Source organism: Diuraphis noxia, unplaced genomic scaffold (assembly GCF_037042655.1).
Source record: "Diuraphis noxia isolate RWA-SAM2 unplaced genomic scaffold, SU_Dnox_SAM2 contig0003, whole genome shotgun sequence".
Taxonomy (NCBI): domain Eukaryota; kingdom Metazoa; phylum Arthropoda; class Insecta; order Hemiptera; family Aphididae; genus Diuraphis; species Diuraphis noxia.
Genome location: NW_028301713.1, coordinates 72,130,677 through 72,151,771, shown reverse-complemented (window position 1 = coordinate 72,151,771; position 21,095 = coordinate 72,130,677). Strand labels below are relative to the sequence as shown.

Genomic DNA, 21,095 nt, shown 5'->3' with positions numbered 1-21,095 from the left:
ATATACGTATTGTTCATTCGGACTCTATGATTTGTCACGCTTACTTGATGCCCCTAATTCGATTATGCGAATTATATGTACCAATTATATCAATATTTGTTGGAATATTGTTAATTGTTTGTGTTTGGCTGGTAGTTTTTAAAGTAATAGGTTTCGACTATTGACTATTTACGGAAGTCGAGGAGAAATAGAAATTAGGTTTTAGCGATTTATGGATACTCTAAGTATCTTAATTCTTCAATTTTATTGTACATACAAATGATGTAAAGGTACATGTTTTATTTAATTCCTTTTTTAACAATAAAATTGCAAATTGGTACACTGGTATTACTTTTTTAGCACATAAGCATATTTTCGTATAATATGCTATTAATTATGTAAAGCGCTTTTCAGAAATATAACAAATATATTTTTTTGTTTTTAAATTAGTTCCATGCACCATGCACCGTCCTTCTTTTTAAAATACCTGATCGAACAAACATTTTAGATTGGTGTGTGTAGTGTGTGTGTGTTCCGTTGTCGTCATAGTTACATTCACACACAAAAGATCCGAGACAATACTAGTGATTAGTATTTACCATCTACGTGTGTTACGTAATAATTTCTTCTCTAGACCATATTATAATTTTCCAGCTACAATGATGTTATTACGTGCATCTTCAACGTGCGCACGATTCGCGGGGTCGACGTTATATACTTTTTATGCACGAAAATTTCATGTGATAAAATTGCGAGTTAGTGTATACAATGTTATATACATCTTACCGCACATTCACAATTATCTTGCTCCTATAGTCGCTTTTTTATTGTATTATTTATAAAGATTTATATTAGGTATATAACTATATAGATACACCGCTCGATACTCACAACTTATACCATTATTACTATTTTACTATATAATATATACTGTACCTTTTTTAATATACACTCGTTGAAGTACTTAAGCAATTGTCGTGTATTTGAACATAATATAGAGTTTATCTACTGCCTTGTACCTACTTGTATATGTAGTCGACAAGATTTTATTGAAATTTGATTGTCTGTCGTGCAAAAGAGGGTGATATTTTTTTCTATGTATATATATTTATACACCCAACCTGGATCGGCTGTGTTTGTAAGCGTATTTGGGGAAAGTAAACGTGGTTTGGCCGGCATGTCGATTGTTTACTTTTTCGCAGATAGGAAACAATTCTATACATACACCACAAACGTTTTGTCATGTTCCAAACGATTATTATATTATGTTGTGAAAAATGAAAATTGGAATTACGCAATGATTTTTTTTTATGTTTTCGCGCTCGCGAACCGCTCATACAATGAATAATAGGCAACCTATTATAATTGTATGTAGGTAATAGGTACACGGTGTATAGATATTCTGTCGTATGGTTAAAATTCGTGTAAGTACGCATAAAGCTGTAGCTGTTTGTTTTTTCCAATTTTCTGGGTTCAATACGTTTTTCACCGTCGGACTGTCGGAGTGGTTTACGTCAAATATTTATGTGTCCTTGAGTTCAACGAATCCAAGTAGGTTGTACACCGGAGTTCTCTCTATTTTATATGATATATGTATATATTCGACAGGTAGGCTGATATTTAATATTATACATGGTACCAGCTGTAAAATACAATTTGATATTTTTCGCGGTTTCGCGCATGTGTATGCCGACAATCCGGCATCGTCCGGTTTGAGTGTGCTTACTGTTAACTAAAATAATAACATTATCCGCTGAGCGTTATATGAGTATGACCTAGTGGTGCATTGAAAAAAAATGAAAGGCGAAACGCAATGATAGGAAGGAATGCCGTGGGCCGTTCTCTGTTCTTATCCGCTGTGTATAATAAACCTGCCTTGTGTGACCGGTAGTGGTAGCCGTAGTAACCAACTACGTGGTATAAGCGTTAAGTATATTATTACCTATACGCACGTCGTATACCACACCACACCACTGCATGTTTGGCATACATACACATTGTCTGTACACAACACCCCTTCTCGATGAGCGTGCACACATACACACATACACGTGACTTGTGTACGATTTTATTGTGTGTGCATGATTTCACCTACGCTTAGTCATCATAGTGCGAGTGTGCACTGCAGTGCGACGGCCGACGAGTTTGATCACTTGTCTCTGGCAAGTGGTCGTGAGTCTCCCGAGATAAAAGTGCGTGTTTTTCTCTTGTGCGAGTAAAATATGTCTACATGTTTATTATAATATATATTTATTATTTTCCTCATAATTTCACGAACATGACCAATGCTTTCCCGTGTAGTAGTGCAGTGCTTATAGGCGAAAAATGAAACAGGAATATAATCGGTCTTCGTGGAGAAGGTATGAAATGAATAATATCTATCAAATGTGTACTCACTAAGTTTTCATTGGTTTTTAAATTTTTTAACTGTATTTATTATTATCTTTATTCTAAACGCCCAATAATTTTGCAGTTAATTTTTGTTATTGATTTAAGAATTAGAAAAGAATGTTCATCCGTCACTATAATATAATATACTATATTATTATAGGTTTAGTATAGTCGAAGTCGTCGTTCCATATGGCAAATTTTACTGTCATTTATCGGCTACCGCGTTTTCTGCATTCACGTAAATTTATTCCGGTTCACAATTGCGAAAAATTGAGAAATTATCTCACGACGAGCGTCATCGTCGTCGTAATAATTTAGTCATGGTTAAGAAATTTAGTGAAAAATGTGCTAGAAGTATAGGAGTAAGGGTATATCGGGTATATTATAGTGGTATATAATAACTGTGTCCATCACAAGATATTACAACCTGCAACCTTGTGACAATAGAAACATCCTACAAATCTTACATATAATATTATTATTTTGGATTAGCTTTATAATTTTTAATTTTAAATCAATATAATTATAAATTGCATTGATTGCTCACCAATTTGTTCTTAAATTATTACCTAATACAGATCATACGAATACCTATAAACATTGAATTTTTGGGTGTATATTGCTGTACCTGTACTTTTCTGTATACTTATCGTACAGACAACGACCTCATTTCAATGATTTTTTTATAAATGATTTCCCGAGTACTCGGAAAACGTAACTATCATCGTGTAAGAGTGTAGTGAAAACCTCAGTTTTTCTTTTTGTTTAGTTTCACTGTTTATGTTTCTGTTTAAAAATATAAACAGCCAGTAAAAAATTTTTATAAATTTATGCTCAACACATTGTCCTTGGTAGCATAACCTTACATTTAGATTGTTATTGCATTTTGGTAAATAAGAGTTATACCGTTTTAAATGTTAGATGTGAAATAATAAATCAACATAAATGTACATTTAGAACGATTATGTCGAATTTGTTTGTAACAATATTGAGTATAATAAACGATTATATTCAATTATACGTTTATCACTAATTCTAATTAGTTAATCTCTTACATATTATTTATTAATTATTTTATAGTCTTGTTCTGATACACAATTATTTAATTATCGCTTACATTATATATGTTAAACGAAATGAATAATAATAATCATTTTAAAATATTAAGAAACATAACATCTACGTCATATTAGAATAATTATTTAAATCACTTTAGTTTTGGGTATAGCATTTCGAAAAGTTTACAACATTTAGTTGAAAAATTGTAATGAAGACAATGCAGCGACATGCAAAACATACTTATCATGCTATATGAGCATAACTGCAACATTTGCCGATCGTAATCTTCGTAAACTCGTCCGTGGTCTGTGTATGTAGAAGAATTACATTTCTTTTTTTTGTCTGAAAATTTGATAACACTTGTTTTAATGATAATTAATATCGATGCGCAGTGTGCGTAGTGTAGTATTAAGAACAGTACTTATAGCAAGTTATGTACTTAGAAAGTAGCTTTCCATATCTACAGAAAGCCGTCGCTGTTAATGCTGCCACAGCTATTATTATCCTAATGAATAGATATTTTGGGAAAAACGCGTCTTTTAAAAATGCATATTAAGCGGAGTTTATAAATCACTTTTACTTTAAAATTATTTTTACTATCATAATTATTGTGTAATATTTTATTATAATTTTTAAAGATAACACTTTTGTAATTTGTTTCACACAGATCAAACAAAAGGATCAGTTCAAACGCACTCGCCAGGTAAAATATCTAATGGCGTTGATTATTAATGTTATCGTTGTTTCTACATATTAATAGATAATAATATCACTGACGTTGTCATGTTTCAGTGATCTATATCGGAGCTCAAGTTTCAATTCGTCCGGTCGCAGTTCCATTTGCGATACGCCTGACGATGTGTACTCCGATACGTCCATCGAAGAAGACGTTCACGACCTCAACAATAAGGTAAGACCATAATAATGTAACTGCTATCGCGTAATCATTATTATTATACTTCACTACTACTACCAAGACGTATCATTATTATTTCTACATTCGTATTTTATACGTGATAACTCCCATAACGACTATAAAACAGCATTCCTGTGCGCACTGCTGCTTTATTCACGATTTCCTTCGCCGTCCACAGGAAACGAGTGTACTCGATCATTGTTTAAATAGATACACATTCGTAAAATATTTCCTATTTACTATGTTATTCATGCGTTCCGAGTCCTCGTCAGCTACAGAAACGGTGATTGCCAATTTAGGTTATTTTAAATTTTTACTAAAAAATAAAACCGATTTGCGAGGTGAAAGAATTTGACAACTGCTTGTTGCAGAATCAAGTAATGGCAATTCTATTGAGAATCAATAAAATATTTTAATTTTATATTATAATTATATTGATCAAGAGTAGAATCTCTTATTTATTGGATATATAAATAAAAATGCATTATTGGTTTAAATATAAGTGTTGGTTTTCAAAAATGTATTTTGATTTTATTTGTATTTACTATTTTGTACCCAATATCCATTAGATAACCTAACCTATTTATATGAACGTCCATGAGTTTGTTCTCATTTACCAAATTGGTTCCCGTCGTTTACGGGTAGTTTAAACGACAGTATACAAATAAATTGGTTACCTGGTGATTTCCAGATACCTATTATAATGCTATTTGTCAATACTCAATACTACTAATAATAATAGTGTACTCGCTGCAAATACTAAATAAGTTGAAGTTTGAAATACAGGGTGTCCCACAGAGATCTGAAATTCTGACAAATAATATAACTTTTGTTCTAATCAATATTTTTTAAAAATTTCTTTTAAATATAATCCATAGACACTTGCGCTACATTTTTAGAATATGTTTTTAATTTATATTTTTAATACTGAAAATAAAAAACTTAAAAATTTATAAATTTTTTTCTTCGAAATATTCAATATAGGCATATATTTGGTAGGTAACTTTTAACTTTTTTGTTAATAAAAAAATATTTTCGTCACTTCTGTGCCAAAAGTTTAATTTTCGATGCCGGTTTAAGCGTTTGAAAATGACCTCTTTTCGTTCGCCGAACAGTATAAATATTTTTTTTTATATATGTATCAATCTATTTTATCTATTATATCAAATACTAGCTGTTTTATATGAAACAGTTTAACGAATTTAGATTCCGAGAATAGCAAGTATACTTCATTGTGGATTACCATAATATTGATGAGACGTGTTCGAAGGTGGTAGAGTCGTGATGAAAAATAACATATTATGTGGCTCTTGTGGGAAAGAAATTTCAGTCTTTAAAAAATTGCAACCAAATCTTGCCCATGGATCGTAATGCAATCGACGTCTGCGGCTTGTGACTAAAATAGCACACTTCTCGTCATAGCATATTTTAACATACAAAGTACGGGGCACTAGTGCCCCCCAGTGATATTTTAATGCTACCCACTGTTGGTGGGTGATCGTGCCACACTCCCACTGACTAATACATTCTCATAACGACCGATAGGTACCAATGTCAATTATTATGTATAAAGAACATAAAACTATTTTAAGCTTTCGACTCTTGTATAGTTTATCCCATACTATATAATAAACAATAATAATATTTTATTGAATATAGAACATGTCACATGCTCACAACTATTTTGTCGGAATTGTTTATATTATATACCTATTGATAATATAAATTATACGAATAGATATAGTTGTACTGATGTAGTACGAAAATAGTACACGTAATTTTAACGATGCTATCAATTTCTTCGGAAATCGTCGATCGTCACCGTAAATTGAAGGTTGGGTGGGAATAAGGTGCTATATTACAACATTTCTAATTTTCTACATATTTTGAATTTTCGTCCTGTACTCCTGATGAAAGACAGGCGAGGCGACCATATACACTGTATAGGTAAATTTTATACTACTTTTATACAATTGTTTAGAAGTATTCATATTTCATAGCATTGCTCTGTGATTGAAATATCAAATACTTATACTCGTCCGGGGCCGGATTGGATAGTCGGGCTTCGATATAGGCCCTTCGAGAAATATTTTTCAATCGGTCCGTAATTTGCTATAAAAGCCCATATTGGACGAATTTTAGTATTAATAAATAAGTAATGATCTTATCCTGTTTGTTGACTGTATACCTAGTGTATACTATTATAATATAGCTGTCATTAAAATGCTAAGTTTCTGGAATCTAAAGAGAGAAGAAGGAAACTACCTGACCCAGAGCTATACCAGAATCAAGAATTTATACAAAAATTTTTTTCCATAGATTCAAACATATAATTTTAAATTTTAACACATATTTTTTTAAATACAGATACTGATAGAAATGTATATACTCTGTTCTAGTTATTTTATCAAAGTTTTATTATTAAAAAATCGGTTATTTTGATATAATAATAATATCTCAAATTCTCAATAAATAAACCTATATATAACTTGTAGATGTATTTTTCAGTAGAGAACAGTTAATAAACCTATATCAAAATTGTTGAGATAGGAGAGTTGATTTTCTTTCTATGTTCCTCTGGTAGACAATTTTATTGAAGTGCCACCCAGTGAAAATTACTTAAAATATGCTCTGCTTCTCGTCCTCGTCTCATGACACAATATACCTACTACTAGGTGGACAGAATAAAATTATAAATTAAGTTTTCCGTTAAGCTTACTCGCAACAATAATATTATATTATAATATATTGTTCGCTCTGAAAAATATGAAAATACTATATGCTCTTATTTTTGGTAGCAAATCACAGTCATCAGATCTTAAATTATACATAATATGGGATATGAGAACTGACTTGTGAACAGTTTGATATAATACTAAAAAAGTAATTTATCGGTAAACAATTCGTGTAAAACACTTGATTTTGACCCAGAAACCAATTCCGTCTTTATAGGAATGAAAGTTGTTATTAAAATGCCCCATCTTTTTCGTCTGGTCAGTTATTTATTTAAACTTTATATTTGGCTATAATTTAAATATACTAATGGTTTGCCTAAAGCAGTAAAAATAATTATTATATCATATATATATATTTTTTTTAATTTAGAAAATATGATTATTGGTTTTTCTAACAGACCATAAAAAATAATTATACTATGACATTAAAATAAAAGTTAAAACATTTTTAAAACAACATTATTTATATATTATATTTTATAGGTATTGATATATTAAAAAGAAGATACTTAATTGCTTGATCGCGACTGCGGACGGTTTTTTAATAATTGGCATACATTTCTATGAATATTTTTAGATTCTGAACGGAGTGATGAATGTATTGATTTTACAATAAAAGAAATGACAGAAAACCCGGAATTTTTACACAAAACCAGTTTTCTACCAAATCGATTTTTTTTATATGGTTGTTATTCAAAAACTAATCACTATAAATACTTGAAATTTTCACCAAATGTTTATGTTAGTGATATCTATATACTGTTTAATTTTAAATTTTTTTTTATTTTTTATGAGTTATTTATAGACCACTGAAATTTTCAATTTTTTTGAGAAATTATTTTGAAGTGCCGATAAAAAATTTTGGACGACCAAAAAAACTTGAAAATTTAATACAAGGTTCCTTATGAGTTGTTCTTATTGTAGCTAAAAAAATTAAAAATCGTAAGTCACAATTAAGCGTTTATAGTTCAAATTTTTACGAAATCTGTCGAAAACGCGAAAATTTGCAAGTAATTTTGAAGTTGAAAAATCATAAAATTGTTTGTGTTTATAACTAAGGATTAAAAATGCAACACTAAGTTTTCCATTAGTTTTCCTTCAAGTGGCTATAGAGAAAACTTGAAACATCATTATAGGAAAAATTTTAAGTGCGTTTGAATTTTAATTTTTTTACGAAATAGCGTAACGATATAACGATTTATCCTCAAACGATTTTAAACATTTCTTATTATTCAAAAAGTATAAGTCATAGATACTTGAAAAATTTTACCAGTTATTTAGATTGGCATTTTCTTTACATGATTTAATTTTCAAAATATTTTGACTTCTTTTTAGATATTTATAGACAACGGAAATTTTTAATTTTTTTTGAAGTGTCGATAAAACTTTTTGGGCCCAATCAAAATACTTGAAAATTTAATACAAAGTTCCTCATAAGTTATTCTTATAGTGATTAAAAAATTATAAGAATACATGGGCACAGTTTTTTTTTCTATAAATATCGATAAAAATTTATTTGTTCGGTAGAAAAGCTTGAAAATTTAATACAAGGCTTCTAACACATTGTAACAATAGCAGTTAAAAAATATTAAAAATTTGTAGGCACGATTTTTTTTATAAGCAGTTAAAGTTCAAATATTGACTTAATACGTAAAAATTACGGCAAAGTTCAAATTATCTTTGATTGAAATTCATAAAAGTTTTTCTTTTTAGATCTAAGATTTGAAAATTAAATACAAGGCTCCTATCATATTTTTACAATAGCAGTTGAAAAATAAAAGAAATATATAGTCACAATTTTTTTTTAAAAGCATTCAAAGTTTGAATTTTGACAACATTATACGTAAAAATCACGAAAATTCGTAAATTATTTTAAGCTAAAAGAAATGCATAACAAATTTTCTTTTTAAATACAAGATTTGTAAATTTTTAATAATCTATATTATATCCTAGACAGATAAATCGTCTCCGCTCAGAATCGTTTTTCGTATACAATGATATAATATCCATTGGATTCAAATTTAATTTTATCCATTAAAGTAACCTACTGTACAGCAGAGCGACATCCACAACTTACCCGCTTTTTTTTTCGTTGAATGTGATTATATTTAATATTTTATTTTATTTAATCTTGTGTTTGTCTTCGAAGTGTATATTGTATATTATGCGTTTTCAATTATCGTTAATGTCGCCGTTTTGCAGCATCGTTCTCCCGACTTATCTTTATGCTGTTATTGGTTTTAATATATCTATATATTTATATTTATATTTATATGTTTTACTATATCTCGTAAATGATTATTATAGTGTCGTCGTGTTAACGCGTGTGATGCACACAGTATAATCATCGTACTATCGTAGTTTTAATTTGTATACTAATATAGAGTGATTAGTATTGAATTCGATAAGTGACAACAGTTTGTAATGGGACATTTTCAAGTCGTATACTGAACTGTATATAAGTATAGAGCGACCACACGTGTATATTGGGTAGTAGGGGACCAACGTAGTGGTGGCAGATGATAAAAGCCCATCGTCGTCATCGTCATGCGTTTAACCAACGAATAATTGTACATATAATTATGTTACAGTAGAGTACTATAGTAGTATACTTGTATATTACATACTATAAATATATATAACGATATAGAGTTATTATATTAGTTTTTTTTAATAATATCGTTCAACATGCGCGCAGGTCCCAATATTGTTATCTGTCTGTGTATGTGAGTGTGTCGTCAGTGTGTAGCCGTACATAACGTATAATAGTATTCGTCGGTGAGGTAACATTTTCGCGTACGTTTTTCGCTCTATCGTTGGGAAAATGTGTCGAAATATATATCAACGACAATAACACCTTTGTGTAAGGCCTGCGTGTGGTATAGCATACTTTTATCGTCTGTTTACTTCGGTCTTATTATAATTATTATTATTCCGTCCATTGATGCGCATTTATGCCGTTTGGCTTGGGCAACTACTTAAAATATACGAGTCAAGAAATCATATAGTCAACTTTTGGGAAAAAAATTCCTGTCACTCAGCCAAAATAAGTCATCGTTGATATTATTAGAGTACACATCATATTCTCTCGACGCAGTGTGATCAAAGTTCAGTAAAAAACACATATTATCTCGACGAACGCTCAATAGTCCACACACCATACACATCCTCATCACACGCTCACGTTCGATAATATATTTAATTGATGCTGTCGTTATCAATATTAAGATAAGCGAAATGGTTTCTATTCTTAAAATCGGCCAAAAGGCCGTTCGCAGTTGTAACACACCGTAGTCTTATACTTACGCTCGTATAATAATAATTTTCTTAAGAAGTTATGTTGTTTGTCATGTCGTCGTCGTCATCGTCTAAGAAGAACAAGGCTGATATTTTAGAAAACTGCTGCTCCGAGCTTGAGTTCGATATGTGGGATGGACAATTCGAATTTGTGGGTAGCGCCTATGACGCGGGTCCCGCCGGAGTCGATGTGTTGAAGTTACCTATAATTTCACGAAACTCGCATGTTTTTGGCGTGCAAAAAGTAATTTCGTTTCATCGTTCGTTTATGACTATTTTAAAATTTTTTTTCTATAAGTACCTACCTACACTTATAATATTCACTCGCATGCAATGTTTGCGTATATATTATAGGTATTTACATAATATATTTTTTGTATATTGTCACACCGATGCGCCTTTGTTCTATCTGTATAATATATTAAAAGTACTCACGTGTTGTTTTCAAAATAATTACTACAACAATTACATTAACTGGTGGCGTGTAAATTATAATGTGTTTGTATGTGTCTATGCAGGTACAAGTGTTGCAAAAACAAATGAATTCTCTGACCGACAATCAACACCTGACGGACGAACGGTACGCGCGTACCAAGGAGGAGAACGCCGCTCTCCAAGCCCGCGTCCATATGCTAGAAGAGCAGCTTCGTGACACCGAACTTAGGTGCGAGGAGCGACTTGCGTCCGAAGAACGCAGACACAGAGAACTCGTCACCCGAGTTGATAGAGAAAAACAATTGCATATCGATAATTGTGCCATAAGGTAAATTTTAAATAAAAATATAGTATGTAATTAGCTAGTTACTTATACTTATATGGGCTTAAATATTTTATTTAAAACTGTAAACTTATATTATAATATTATGATGCATATTGGCGTCATCGAATTCATATATTTTTCTCGCCGTGTTAGTATCACTGATATCCATCAAGCGTTCCATAAATCATGTCGTGTTTGTTATGTAACTAAATTATTCTAAAGATATATTTTATAGTGTCTCGTTCCATTAAATCAATTAATAGTTATGAATTATTATCCTATCATTATAGGTATAATATATTGTCGTATAAAAATCACTATATACTTTTAAAAATTATTAGTTATTTTTGATTGATGTAAAACAATTAATAACGTTACTTTAAATTATAACCACACATATTTAATTATACCGATACCACAAGAAGAAGAAGAAGATATTTAATTACATTATTTAATCTGTATAATATAGATGCCACTATTTGATGATGTATCATTATTGTACATAATATAAAATAATTTAATTTATATAATGCAAATATGGTATTATTAGAATAATTATATTGTAAATCGTGATAGTGTGAACGAATAACGATGAATTGATGTCGCTTTGCTGTGGTAAGCAAATGACGTTACATAAAAATACATGATATGAATAATGTTTTAGTTACAAGCGTTGTTTCCCAATTTAATATCATTGCTATTTTGTTCAAATAATATAAAATTAGTAAACGGTAGTCGTATAAATGAAATATTTTTAAAGCTTTATTTAAAAAAAATATATTAACGCTTTATAAGTTTTTTTATATACCTAAGTATATTTATTTATTGTACAATATGAAATATTATGACGGATATGAGTATTTTTTTAAAACTCTTTTTGCAATTAAGTATGAAAAAGCTTGTTGTAATATAGGTATACTAATAAGATTTTATTGTTATTAACTTATAAATTACACTAGCCCAATATTGTATTAATGTTTATAGACTTCAAAGTATTGAGTCTGCTAATGAAAATTTACGATTGGAGGCAGAAAAATGCAAGTCCGCGTTAGAGATGATGCGAACCGAAAAGATTTCGTTGGAACAACGTGTGAGTGATCTCAACGTGGGTGCTCAGTCGTTCAAAGATGAAATACGTCTGCTGGAGGCAGAGATCAGAAAGTTTAAACAGAAAGAAAGGGACAACGAAGAGGTCAGTTTAATAGAACATAAAACAGTCGCCTCTGCTTATAATAATTGAAACAATAATAACAGCAACGTTGTATATTGATATGATCGTTGTTTTTACGCTGTCCGGTTGTTGTTTATATATATGTATGTATATATATATATTTATAGATCATCGAGGGTCTGACCAAAGAGTTGGAAATATCTCGACTTGAAAAGGAAGCCATGATCGCCAAACTAAATTCGCCTTCGCCGTACGTTACTGAGCTTACGGCCCAGTTGGAGTTGCTTAAACATCAGAATCGATGTAAGTGTAATCAATAAAGCAGTAATTTTCAATCGGTGTTTTTGAAAGTTTTTACTATAATAATTATAATTAATAAATATAAATTACCTAATGTATAATAAAGTACAAGTTTGTTCTAAAAAAATTAAATCAAAGAAAAAAGGTTGTTCGATAAAAGGACATGTGTCATTGCAATTTTGTAAAGTTGGCCGTGTTAAAAAAAGGTGAAAACCCTCTTTTGTAAAGATTATGTTTTGTAGTATACTATATAGTCATGGTGATTTTCTTATCGCAAAACACTCGATGTACTCTAACCTAGCATACACCCTATTTCATTTAAAGTGAGATAATTGTATCTGTTTTTTTATTATTATGATTTTTTTTTTTGCAGCATTGAAAGACTCCTACGACGAGCTACAAGCTTCCTCCATAGCCAAAGGCATCGAGAGAGGTAGGCTGTTGTTGACAGAGTCACCCAGCCTCGCTTCCGAACTTGACGGATTGACTCATGATGACGTAAGTGCGATGTTATATACGACTAATGGTTACTCATATTTGGATTTTTTTTTTAACGCGTCGTTCGTCTAAATGTCTAATAATCTCGCATACCCGTGCTTATAAATAATAAACCGTTTTTAAACTGTTAGAAAAAACAAAAACAATACCTGAATAACATTTCTAACCCAAATTATGTCAATGAAATTTGTCATATGTAATTAGAAGTAGTACACATAATAGAGCAATAATATGAGCCAATAATATCACGCGCGTGCGAAATGCAAATGATAATAATATATATGATATATCTTATAATATAATAATATGTAGAATTTTGATATAACAACACACTTGAAGTACTTATATAATTGTTTTTTTTTTTTTGCTCCTTTTCACAGCACAGTCCCTCGTCTTTGCAATTAAACAAGGTAATTTTAATTTGGTTACTAAAATATGTTATGCATTTATTTTTTATCAAATTAACAGTGTTTGGCTTTTTTCTTAATTTTTTTTTTCTAACCGCACCCGGTAATTACGCCTCAAAATGTTGATATTGATTAATAAAATAATTTTTTTCGTATTCCGAGAGTTTAACAATAGTAGTTGAAAACGATTCAATCGAGTCGCGGTCGTTAACTCTCAATGTCATTGGTGTCGTCTCATCGTCGAGTATACCTAGCTGTAGCTCTACGGGAACACCCGAACACAAACAACAATAATATTGTCATGGTGTTTTCTTACACTTAGTTTGATGTGCCTTCGAGTACCTTGAATGAATGATTTAAACATTTTTATTGTGTTGACGCAAATTCATAGGAATGCCGATCAACATAATATACACTATATACACTTTCATTCAAAAGCGATAAGAATTTGAAAAAAAAAATCATTTACCTTTTTGCATGGAATTAATAAAACACTTGATATTTTATTATATTTCATGTGTGCTGTTGCATGCTTACTAAAATTAATAAATAACAATTTACGATTTTTTTTTGTTGATATTTTTGGTTTAGGCTTTATTAATAAAATATTATTTGTTTGACAAATTTATAAATTAAAGTTTATTTACTATTTTTAATGTTTTTTGGTGCAGCGTTGATACAAAATTAAATATTCTATTGTGAAAACATTAAATAGGTATATTGGTATATATATATATATATATATATAAACGTATAAAAGTAATCAATTTTAACTTGTGTTTAATACATTTTAACTAGATACATATAATGTTAAATTTACTACATTGTACCCTTATGTCCCATCATTATATTATAAAATTACAAAATGTATTGGTAACTTCCAATATAAATTCATAAATATCAAAAAGAATTAATAATATAATTGTATAAATAAAACTAATTAGAAATTCTTTGATTTCTTAATTAGAATATCTTTACTATAAAATCTTATAAAATATATTTTAATCATTATGGGTAGTAAATTGAACACAACAATTGATTTTATTTTTAAACTTTTTGCTGTTGACTAATCTTTTATTTCAGTGTTTATTAAATATTTTCTTTATTCATATAATGTGAAGATGCTTAAAATTGTTTGAATATTAAATAGCAACAATAATAACTGTCTTGGCTGCACGTTGTACATTTTTATTTTCTTAATTAAATAATGTTATAACTAATATGGGTTATTTTATTGATGATTTTAATTATTTTCAGATGAAAACCGCTTTGAAAGATCAACAGGAAGTGAACGATCAGTTACGGGCTTACATTGATAATATTCTCCTAAACATTGTTGAAAACCATCCAGAATTGTTGGAAGTCAAACAAAATTTATGAAATATTGTTATAGTTTTATTATAATAACAGATATTCACACATACACACAATGTTCCTAATACTATTGATTGGTGAAGTTGGAGACCAGTGTCTTTCAATAGACATGTATATCTGAATTATTGTTTTTGTCATCTAACTTACATATTATTATGTTGCCACCTAATTAAATGTCTACCATGTTTTTCCCACTTCATATTTCCAACAAATGTATGATATATGTGTGTTATATTATATATAAATTGTTGTGTATATAAACAGTTAAATTTTTTTTTAAAAAGCAAAATAAAAACAAGAAAAATATAAATTTTATCATATATGTTTAAGAAATATTGGATAACATTTTTTGTTTTTTAAATTATGTTTAATTGTATCCGTCCAGTTATATATTATTACAATTTATTAATTATATTTGCATACAATTAATGTTGTTTAATTTTTTGCATCTATTTGTATTGTAATTATTTTTAATTTTTGAAAGAAAGTATTTAATATTAGATAGTACGCCAATATGTTATAATATAATTATTGTTACTTTATATAATATATTGGAGTGCTAATTAAGTTTTATAACTGTTATCTGTTCCAAAGAGACTGTGATGTGGTAACAATATTTAGCCAGTTATTTTTTATAATACTTGAGTCTTGTGCCAGTTCACAATATAAAATATAACAGTATTTTTTTTAGCAAAGAAAAAATTTTGTTTTATTTATCCTAAATAATCCAAAATATGAACATTCAAAAATCATTTTATCATACATTTTTATGATATAAGTTTACTTGATGTGTATCCTTTAGCGTAATAATTAAATTAATTGTTGTTTTGCATATTTTTATGATGAACTGCTAGTTTACATTTTTGTTGTTTCTATCTTTGGAAAATAACAATTCTTTTGCATCCTATTTTTCTTTAATACATGCTATACATTGAGTTTTTTTTTATATTTTATATTTAATTATATCAAAGTATTTATAAAAAGCATTATTCTAATTTTTTTTTATCTGAAGTAGGACATTTGAAGATAAAGTGTTGCTCCAAAAACACAGTAAATGAATTTAATTTGAATTATTTGTGAAAATTCAGCATTGTAAGTACTTCAAACTTTAAATTGCTTACATTTTTTCTTTCAAATCATTAGAACTGACAATGGAAATCAGTTTAGTAAATTTAAATACATAAAATATGGTTATATATTTAATTTATGTATAAATTTAATTTATATATAAATTTATTTTATACCTATATAATATTATATAATATAAATTATATACAAAAAAAAGTTATATACAAAATAAGGAAGCCAGCGGCCGGCACGCAGCGCACATGGCCATGCTAAGGCGTTCCAAGGTCAGTTTGTCGTCGTCGTCGAAATATTATTTTCAATAATATTTGAGCAAGCGTTCAGCTTATAGTATTTAGAGATGTAAGAATCATAGATAATATTTGTTTTTTCTTTGTTTTTTTGTATATTACTTATTTTGTTACATTAACCTTTGGTATATTATTTACAAATTTGATTGTATATCAAACAAATATTATCTATGATTCTTATCTCTCTAAATACTATAAGCTGAACGCTTGCTCAAATATTATTGAAAATAATATTTCGACGTGGTTTTTATATTTTTTATATGTCTATTTTTGTATTGACAACATTCAACTTCAGTACTTTTGACTAATGGCCTAAAAGCATTTGAATAGGCAGTGTGAATTCAACATAATCATTAAGAATTAAGTTATATTTATTTAAGGTTTTATACTTAGTTTTCAATGAATTTTTTTTTTTACTTGTTGAACATTGAATTTCATGTTTTAAATTTGTCACATGTGTATGCTATTTTTATTCTATTTCATTTTTAAACAAATTTATAGGATTATGAAAAAACAAAAATAAAATAGTCTTTGATTTAAAATTCTTTTAATATTATATGAAGTGTTTAATCTTGTTTTTAAAATTACATAAGTCTTTGATTTATCTTTATGGCAGTGTCACATAACTACTGGTGGATTATATAAATTTTATCGATTCATAATTGTCAAACCCACTTTATTATTTCAGATTATTTATTAAATAATAATTCCATTGTATTATCAAGAACAGAATTATTATAAGCACATTTTTTGAAGTAAAAATAAAATATATTAGTGTTTTTTTCCATGCATGCTTATTTATTCAAATAATAACAATATTATATACATGAGATCAGTAAATATTTTTATTTCTTAAACATTCAAATCGACATCAGTATAACACCAATCATGACAGACAGTGTACCACATGCCCATAGAATTGAGCAGCTCTCAGCAAACAATAGTACACCAGTTAGAGCCTGAAATATAATATATAATGGTATAAATTAAGGGCATAACGTAAATATAAAAATTTTAATCTACTAATTTTTTTTTTTTTTAATTTGCATTTTATTAAAAAATAATTACAGCAAAGCGATTACAAAATAATTATGTATCAATACAAAAAAATTTACAGACAATTTAATTAAATATTAGCTTTAAATAAGAAAGCCAGCAGTATGAATGAATTGGATAAGAGAACGGATGATAGGGATGAAACGGGAGTTGAGCAGAAGATTTGAATCGGGAGAAATATAGCCTAAAGAAGAAAGAAAAGAGAAAAGGAGTTGTCTACTAGTTATGAGAGAAGGGCAATTGAAAAGGATGTGATCAAAATCGCATATCGATTCGTTGTGATGCAGTGTAAAAAGAGGGGAAGAGTTTAGATTAAGTTTAGAAGAATGGTGAGGAAGTAAGCTATGACCAATGCAAAGACGAGTGAAGGATACGATTAGGTGCCTAGAAATCTTGAGGTTTTTAAACCAAGGATGTTTGGGAATAGAGGAAACTATGTGTCTATGCCATGCAACATAGTTAGGTGGTAGAGAGTCCCATTTAGTTTGCCAGGCATTGCGCAATAGTTTGCGGTGAATCGGAAGAAAATCTGAAGCAGGTGTTTTAAAAAGAGAAAAATAGATGAGGGATTTTGTTGAAAAAGCTAGGTGGTCGGCTCGCTCATTACCGGCTATATCGACATAACTAGGGATCCTGAAAAACTTAACTGTTTTATCAGCAAGACTAAGACGATATACTAAGGATTTGATGACAAGAACAAATCTACTAATTATTGTTTATTAATTAATTAAATATTGGATTTGAGAGATTAAAAACAATTATAGCAAAGGACATTTACAATTATTAGAAAAATAGTATTAGATTAAAACAATATTTGAACTGTATTATGTTTCTAAAGTCAACAAAGAGATAATAATATAATAATATTTAGTAATGTATATCTACAGTACAATCGTAGAAATTATTTTATGAAGTGGATAATTTCATTATGCTTGAGGTTAGTAGCATGGTATTGAACTGTTTCACATATTAAGTAACGGATTTTCTTTGATTTAAAGAATTTATAAAATTGTATGGCATATGCACAATAATTTCATAAGTGAATAGTATGATATAGACTAGACAAAAAGTTTGGGCATAGGGTACTTGACATGTTGACTTCCCAACCAATTTCACTGATCTTACAAACACTTTGAGTATCTTAATGTACTCAGAAGTTTTATAAAACTGAGCTAAGTATCATGATACTCAAATTGTTATAAGAGTTTCAGGCATAATAAATTCCTTAGATAAAAATGAGTTAATATCCTTGACGATTTTTGAGTATCATAATATATAATTATACTCAAGACAAAATTAGCAAGTATAAGTAAAATATAAAGGGAAATAGATAATTGCAAGTTTGGCGTATATCACAAGACAGTCAACGTGTTAAGGAGCCAACTGTTACTCTGTTAGCAGTAGTGAACTTGATTTATTTTTTATGCCGATAAATATTAATTATTATTATAAATATTTAGGTTTCTTCTTTAAGATATAAATAAAGATTTTCTTTTTAATAATACTGTAAAAAATAATTTATTGATTTAATGGTAAGCATTTAAAGAACAAATCATTTTCATTTTCAATGTAATATTTAAAACAAATTAGTTATTATAAGTTTTTATAGTTTCAAAAACATAAAATAGTTATGAAATGTTATACCTATACTGTAGATATAATTATTCACAGACAAAATATTATGTCTTATCTAACAAATAAAAACAAAAAATGAATTACTGAAAGCTTTGAGTGGCTATTTCACAGATTTAATAGATGTATTATGATATTAAAGACAGATAGGGAAGTCACACAACTTTGCAAATGGCTTGTCACTCACGGTGAAAATGTAATTGGACGCGATGCCGATGCCAGTAGATATCAATGTGGAACCGAATTGCAGGGATCTAGTATACATAAGCCAAACACCAATGTTGGCCAGAACGACCATTACCAACATGATGAATCTGATCAAATTTGTGAACAGAGCCTGTGAGGGAAAAACAAATATTAACAGATCATTAGGACTTAGGAAGTGCTACTTACAATGTCATTACTGTCATCATTGACTCTTTAGTACTCGTACGTGTAGATTTGTATATAGATGTTTAATACAATAATATAGACTAAACAATTAAATACAACCAATTTTACCTGATCGTTCAAGCCGAATAACTCGTTGACACTCATTCCAATTTTGCCAAACAAGCCGGCCGATGAACCGCAGACTCCAGCAGATGCGGCGCACAGGGCATTCTTAAGCCGTCGGTCCATGGATCAAATTGTTGGTGGTGGAACCGTGGAGGTTTATAAAAATCTATAAAGATTTATTTTGATCTCAGGAAAGTGAACATACTAAAAAAGCTCTGAGCTGTGGTCAGTTAGTAAGTAGTCTGATTTTACCTTCGACACATTACAACCATGAGTAAATACCAAATGACGACCTTAACGTCCTTAAGTGATTGACGGTCTATTCCTCAGTCCTCTATCGTTAATGCGAAATGCAAATATTCAAATATTGTATGAATTAAGTCATGATAAGTACCTATTATACCACTGATAACAAATTGATTAGGTATAAGCACAATTGAATAGATAATGTCTGATAATAGAAGAAATCTGTTATTATCTATGCAAAATTGTAACCAATAACCAAGGTCGGGCAAGGTGTATTGATATCAGTACACCAATCTCCATAATCATTTTACACTTTTCAAGTGGAGTTTACCAAGTTTTGAAGTTTACCAAATTAATGTAATCTTATGCTTAAATATTTCTGTATAAGTAATGCAGTTAAAACTAATTTATGGGATCTTATTAAGGGGTGGCTGCTTAAAAATTTAAATAATATGATAAATGATAAGATACTATTTTGGAGGGCTATAATATTTTAAAATTTGTTTGGACGTAAAACTTGAGAACATTTTTTCCGAATAATATTTATCTGGAACTATTTGGTTTGAGCTGAAATTCGAAACCTTTTATTATTTATATAAACAATTTAATATTTAGGACAATATGATAATCGTCAGCTATTTATAACTATTAAGCATCTCAAACGACTCAAACGCATATGAATCTTTATGAATCTTAATAATACTAAGATAGATCCCATAAATTAGTTTTAATTGCATTACTTATACAGAAATATTTAAGCATAAGATTACATTCATTTGGTAAAATGTATTCTACATAGATATTTTAAACCCAATAAGTAACAGTCATAAATTGACAAAGCAAATTTTATTTATGAATCAATTATATTTGTTGTACCTATACCTACGAGATGTAGGTTAAAATACCTCTTATTTCTTTAATGTTATGTATAATAATTTCATTTTGATAAACTCAAGGAATGTAGTTACCTATGTTGAAAAATCTAAATTTAAAATTTGTCTTAATTTGTACTGATTAAATAAAGCACTTGATCATTTTTTTTTTTTTTTTAATTGTTATACTTTATTAGAAATTATATCCTTTGGTATACTGGTATTTGTATTAAAATACATTTGTTGACTCACACATTTATCTTTGAAGCAGTACCTATCTTCAAGAACACAGGCAAAATAATTGATGAAAATTTTTCTTGCATAAACCATACATAAAAACTAATCTCCATTCTCCACCCAAAACCTGTATAAAATAATAATTGTTTTTAAAGTTTACATGTTTAAACAATTTATTATAACATCATTCTTCAATTGCTTATCAATATACTATAAAACATAAACATTCACCTATTAGATTAGGATGGCGGCCATTTTACTGGCTACAATAATAATACCGAAGTCGGCTAT

At 29.0% G+C, this 21,095-nt stretch overlaps 2 protein-coding genes across 8 annotated transcripts in view; one reads left to right on the top strand and one right to left on the bottom strand.

Moving 5' to 3' along the window:
* Window positions 1-21,095, top strand: part of LOC107167937 (rab11 family-interacting protein nuf) — a 34,638-nt gene that overhangs the window by 10,326 nt on the left and 3,217 nt on the right. For 5 of the 7 annotated variants that reach the window (XM_015517156.2, XM_015517157.2, XM_015517154.2 and 2 more), the window contains 8 exons: window positions 4,097-4,132; window positions 4,222-4,339; window positions 10,896-11,140; window positions 12,122-12,329; window positions 12,476-12,611; window positions 12,982-13,106; window positions 13,487-13,516; window positions 14,771-15,454. In XM_015517156.2, coding sequence (XP_015372642.1) covers window positions 4,097-4,132; window positions 4,222-4,339; window positions 10,896-11,140; window positions 12,122-12,329; window positions 12,476-12,611; window positions 12,982-13,106; window positions 13,487-13,516; window positions 14,771-14,893 — 1,021 coding nt within the window. In that variant the 3' untranslated portion in view covers window positions 14,894-15,454. Of the gene's footprint in view, window positions 1-4,096; window positions 4,133-4,221; window positions 4,340-10,895; window positions 11,141-12,121; window positions 12,330-12,475; window positions 12,612-12,981; window positions 13,107-13,486; window positions 13,517-14,770; window positions 15,455-21,095 lie in introns of those variants that run through there. The other 2 variants (XM_015517160.2, XM_089222147.1) reach the window with 2 other exon arrangements.
* On the bottom strand, window positions 17,039-19,859 carry LOC107167933 (uncharacterized). The gene is made up of 4 exons (XM_015517150.2): window positions 19,702-19,859; window positions 19,453-19,615; window positions 19,139-19,288; window positions 17,039-17,222 (listed from the first exon to the last, which is right to left on the bottom strand). The coding sequence occupies exons 2-4, from the start codon at window positions 19,570-19,572 to the stop codon at window positions 17,124-17,126; spliced, it is 369 nt and encodes a 122-aa protein (XP_015372636.1). The 5' UTR covers window positions 19,573-19,615; window positions 19,702-19,859; the 3' UTR covers window positions 17,039-17,123.